Source organism: Pinus tabuliformis, chromosome 4_1, assembly GCF_031772625.1.
Source record: "Pinus tabuliformis cultivar Carrire ecotype Pingquan chromosome 4_1, CPIR1, whole genome shotgun sequence".
In the NCBI taxonomy this organism is placed as follows: domain Eukaryota; kingdom Viridiplantae; phylum Streptophyta; class Pinopsida; order Pinales; family Pinaceae; genus Pinus; species Pinus tabuliformis.
This window is the reverse complement of record NC_142303.1, coordinates 673494893-673500607: the sequence shown is the minus strand read 5'-3', so window position 1 is coordinate 673500607 and position 5715 is coordinate 673494893. Positions and strand designations below refer to the sequence as shown.

At 37.3% G+C, this 5715-nt stretch overlaps 1 protein-coding gene across 1 annotated transcript; it reads left to right on the top strand.

Moving 5' to 3' along the window:
- Nucleotides 1-3402: 3402 nt before the first annotated feature.
- Nucleotides 3403-3891, top strand: LOC149177898 (disease resistance protein CHS1-like). The gene has a single exon (XM_089421911.1). It carries the CDS (start codon nt 3403-3405, stop codon nt 3889-3891), a length of 489 nt encoding a protein of 162 aa, XP_089278037.1.
- The last annotated feature ends 1824 nt before the right edge of the window (nt 3892-5715 follow it).

Below are 5715 nucleotides of genomic sequence, written 5' to 3'. Positions count from 1 at the left end.
AAATTAAAGTTCCAAAAACCATGTTCTAAAAAAAACATGTGTATTCTGCATCAACACTTTTGAAAATCGGGTCATTTTTTTGCCACCTCTACAAAACGAGTAACAGTATCAGTTCCCGTTTCAAAGTTTACATTGTTTTACGCTAATGAGTATTTATTGTCAAGCCAACACGGAATAGAGGCCAAATTAATTAGCAGAACAAAACCAAACTGAAATGGAAGAAAGTCAACATACACAAATGACTACTTAATAAACAGTTCACAGGAACTGTTAGACTTATTTTCATTATTAGAAATTGTTTAAGAAAAATTCAGAGTGATTGTTTTCTTGAAGAATTTTGGTTCAGTAGTTTGATGTGAAATATTTTTAAGATAGAAATTTATTTCGTTCAAAATTTTTTAGTGTGACATTCCCATAAACAAAGAAGTTGGGGTGTAGTTGAGTTTTTTAAGTGTAAAAAAAAAAAAATATGGAAGATTCTTGATCGCTAAGTCATTATAGTGAATTGAAGCATGATTTGTGTGCTTAAAGCATTGAGAAAAATGGTAGACCTCCTAATTGGAAATAATAAATAATATGATACAAAGTATCAGAACCATGATCATTAGTAGAAAATACATTGGATTGGGTTACAATCAAATTCATTTGAACATGGGCATGTGATATAGGAACACAAAAGATGAATAAACTGAAGCAGGTATGGAGTTTCATCATCCCAATCAGCAATAATAATTATGTTACACTTGAGAAGGTTAATATGCAAGCCAATTATACTTTGGATTATAGGCCATGGAGAAATAGGGATGATCAGACAACATACAATTGCAACTTCAACTCGCTATCTTTTGGATTGTGTGTCGTGGGATGGTAGTGTTGTAGGAGTCGTGGGATGGGTAGGAGTCGTATCTCAGAGACAAGCTTAACGTGGCAATGCGGTAGAGGGAAGACCTCTCCCATATTATGTTAGAAGTAACACAAAGATTTGATAACAAAAATTTACCACATGGAGACAAAGGATGGTTGTAATTTTTTTTACTACTAATTCGATCAATCCTAGGTGAATGATATTTATTATACTCTTGACAGTAGAAATATTTATAATATTTAAACTACCGAAACACATCAGCGAGAGAAAATGAAGAACCCGGTATAGGGGCATGCGGAAATGGCTCAGACTGATTGTAGGAGGGACAACGAGCCAACAGTTGGATAATGGAGAATGAGCGTTTAGTTGAGCTGCAAGTGTGCACGATTTTGAATTTTCTCAGGTTTCATGGTCTCACAACAACTAACCCACCCACCAGCCACTCTATTAACTAACAACCGCCAGATAGCCTCGATTGTCCATGTCATACCAAACTCAGTCTAACTGATCCCTTCCATTGACTCTCCTTTTTGATGTTGCCAGACTTGGTGGCCGTAGTCTGAATTTTTCCGACCGTACATTCCTCGGCAAATTTGCTGCCTGCGTAGACTACTCCATTATTTATAAACCCTAAAATAACTTAGTAGTGGATTTCCTGCAATTATTTAAAATATTACTGGTGTATATTTTACACATTTAAAATATGTTTGTGAGTTTGACTCTCCAAACCTAATAACCTATATAGTATACAGTTAACATTTAGCTTAACAGTGACTTTCCTGCAATTATTTCAAGATTTAATAGTGTATACAAGCTTATATTTAACCTTTGTCTCTAAATATAGTAATTTCACCGAGGGTGTTCTGTTTGCGAGATTGGCGTCAGCAGAAATTGTTCACCCAGTCAATCCCCGCTCTCCTTTTTTGTCTTCCTGCAGCCAAACAAAAATTAACATGTGCCACAAACATCATAGAATTCTCCCAGACGTACCGTTAACCTTCGATGCTTCTACCCTTGTCGCCTCCGTACAGATTTTCCAATGCCCATGTATTCTTTCCGGCTAAATTTTCCCGGGGAGCAATTTAGCGCATTTTTCTCAAAGGAAAAATCCATTCGTCTTGATTCCATGGAGAGGCTTCCTGATGGGAGAAAATTGACAAAAGACTTCAAACTAGAAAATTGAAAAGGTATCAATAGAAATAGGAAAACATACACATAATTTAGAAATAGGAAAACATACACATAATTAAAACAAGGCAGGCTGCGATGCAGCGAGTCCCTGCACTAAGTTGAGCCTGCATAATACCTGATGTGTCATAACTATGCTGGCAAGCTCTTAGCTTGAATGCGAAACAAATTAACAATACAACTCTGTTACTGGAAAGCTAAAGTGCTGAAATTGGAACACTGAGATAGCCAATAGCCACTATGCAACACAAAACTGAACTCGAAAATCAGTAGTAACTGCGAATAGTTTGAAAATTGAGGTTCATTGCCGGGAACAGTATCTTCACCAGTAGCATTATTACAATTAGCATTATTACAAGATTGACCTTTGAACTGTTCTGCAATTTTCTCAGCCAAACAAGCAGCATTTTCATTTTCTGTGAGAACTGGCAGCTTCCAAAAAATGCACAATGCTATTTGTCTCAGCAGTGGATAGACTGGAGAACCTGATCTTTATGGTGACCATTAGACCATCACAATTGCAGTTCACAAACATAAACACCGTTAATTCATAATGAGTGAGTACCATGGATATATGAAAGCAATTAAATTATTCCTGAATGCCTCCTACACCCAGATTTTAAATCTGTTAACAATTGGTCTGACTCCTGAGGAGTGCGTACAATGTTTCTTGGAAGCGACAATAAATTCCTGAATTCAGCCACTCATTTGTAAAATTATGCCCATGCCTGTTATGAAAAGATGTCAATTAATAAACACGTATGTTATTAAATTTTTAATTTTTTGCTGGATATAAATATAATATGTTAGATTTGAAATAGGGAAATAGAAAATAGACATGGGACATCATGCCCCACAAGGAGCTGCGTGCCATGCTATGGGTCTACGTGTAATCATGCTAGGACCTGTAACGCTATGGAGCTACGTGTAATAATCTTAGGACATGTAATATAGCTAGCATTCCATATAGCTAGAGCTACGTCCATATGGCCATTTATGGAGGTGCAGTCTGGCATAGGATTATTTATGGAAGTGCAGTTTGCCATATGCTGAGCCCTCTGCAGCCTGACCCATGCAGAGGATGGTTTAACCGGCATATCTACTGCGTTTCGACTGTAAAATTCAGAGCATAGACGAAGGCAAAGTCTTCATGAGGAGGCGTCTGAATATTATTGTTCTGGACAATGTCGATAATTTTGATCAATTAGATGCTTTAGGATTATTTATGGAAGTGCAGTTTTCCATATGCTGAGCCCTCTACAGCCTGACCCATGCAGAGGATGGTTTAACCGACGGATCTACTGCGTTTCAACTGTAAAATTCAGAGCATAGACGAAGGCAAAGTCTTCATGAAGAGGCGTCTGAATAAAGCGAAGAATATTCTTATTGTTCTGGACAATGTCGATAATTTTGATCAATTAGATGCTTTAATGGTTACCAAAGTTCTTGGGCCAAGTTGCAGAGTGTCAGTCACGACTCGAGATAAGAGAATACTGGAGCTCGCGCAAATTTCTATGATATATGAAGCTACAGGACTCAATGAGGATCGGGCAATAGAGCTCTTTTGCCGCCATGCGTTTCTCAGTGCCCGGCCTAAGCTTGGTTTTGATGATTTGGTCATAAAATTTGTAGAGATCTTAGACGGATTGCCGCTCTCTTTGGAAACATTTGGGAGTCATCTATATGGCAAAGCTGATAGAAAAGTATGGGAAGCTATATTGGGCAAGATTTCTAGAATTCTGCCTTGGAATATCAAAGAAAGGCTGAAAATCACAGTTGAAGCACTTGATGAAGAAGAGAAATCACTGTTAAAAATAAGGAATTATCACATGGCTTAGATAATAATTCGAAACCGAAGCATGATGTGTAAAGGAAATACGAGGCAAAGAATTTTGAAGTCACCTGTGCATAAGATAGTTTTTGTACGAAGGAGGCCAAACAGACATTTCCGCCGTTTTTGTACGAAGGAGGCCAAACAGACTATTTCCGCCGTTGAAATTGCCTAGGTAAGTAACTACATGTCATTTTCTGCAAACAATAACATGATCAAAAAAAGGAAATATGCACAAAAGAGGGCGACGAGGGTCATGGCCCAAATCCGGTTCAGACTCTTACAATAAGTGGAAACTATTAACTAAAAACAAAACCCCAATTGTTACAGAACGTGATGAGGTTGCCGTTATGAAAAAACAGATTACAACAACCATTTAAGTCTAAACCTCACCATAAAGCTCAAGGAATGTTCAGCACCTGGAGTTTGGGGTGCCATGGCATCCAGACAATAGGAAAAACCAACGGCGGAACTAGAAGTTGAGTAAGCAAGAAGCGAGAATCATTACCTCAATGTAAGCCTTGCTCAAAACAAGAACCCGATCAGAGATTAGATTTTATAGAATCAGTATGGAACATATGACATTAGAAACCAATACCTCAGAGGAGGCACTTAGCGTCATATTGGGCATCACCAAGAACGACATGAGAGCCGCAACAACCCTGTTTGCAACCAAGACATTCAAAGTTGCTAGTTAATGAATTTGGGAAACGTAAGGTCTCACCAAAAACTAAATAAAATGTCGACCTGCATTACCTTGCATAGTGCCTGAAGGAGCCTCCTGAAAACAATCTGGCATAAATTTAATATAGGACAAATCTTCCTCTGGCCAAAGATGGAGAAAGAGTCACCGTAGAGGGCTGCAACTAGTGGATGAGCCGAGACCTCCTTGCGGCAGAGGCACGAATGACCGGAGTGAAGCAAGGAAAAGGGCAATTGTTACCCTAACAAAGCAAAGCACAGCTGCACTGCATCATCCACCTGTAACACATGCAAACACACTTGTAATTACCTACAATTGCTAATGAACTTATGATATGTTACTTGTAACTACCTGCCAATCTCAAACATTTAACATTTCAAACTAATGTTAACATTAAAACAAACCCGTTGACAGTTAGCCAAAATGCAGCAGGCGTAAAACCAATTTAAGCTATGGTCGGGCCTCTTCCGCCTCGGGAAGAGGCCAAATAAGATGAGAAAGGTTAAGCGGCGAATCCGACTTTGGTTATGTGCAGACAACACCTCACAGCAGAATTCCAGACTTTAGTATAAGCGTTGTATAACAGACAACGAAAGCACTGAACTAATGCTAAGTCGGCACAGAACGATTACTATAGTCCCTACCGGATGCCAGATAGCAGGGACTAATAACACCAAAATATCAATAAACATTAACTAAACCCAAAACAAAATAACAAATTTTTATTTTTATTTTAAATAAAATAAACATATTTACATCACTTCATATGAATGACCTAACTGAACCTATAAATTATTTGACCAAACAGTGTGTTTAGTTAGCATCTTTTGATCATTAACAATTCTCAATTGTTGAACATTAATGCTTTTGCTTGTTTTATTCCAATTGGAGAGGACCGCTCACTTCTCAGTACTTGATTGAGATTTTGATATACATGGAAGCTTTCATTTACATTGACAATAAGTCTAACCGTGAAAGTATGCATTTTTGTTGTTTGTCAACTACAAAGTGTTTTATGGTTGGAATGATAGTTTTAGAAAATAAAAATAAAAAATTAAAATCATTTTAAAGTAAGTGTTATTAATTATTTTTTATTAAAATTTAAAAACAATTATATTTAATTAATTA

Excerpts from the sequence above, each read along its gene's own strand:
- LOC149177898 (XM_089421911.1), top strand. The coding sequence starts at position 3,403 with ATGAAGAGGCGTCTGAATAAAGCGAAGAATATTCTTATTGTTCTGGAC.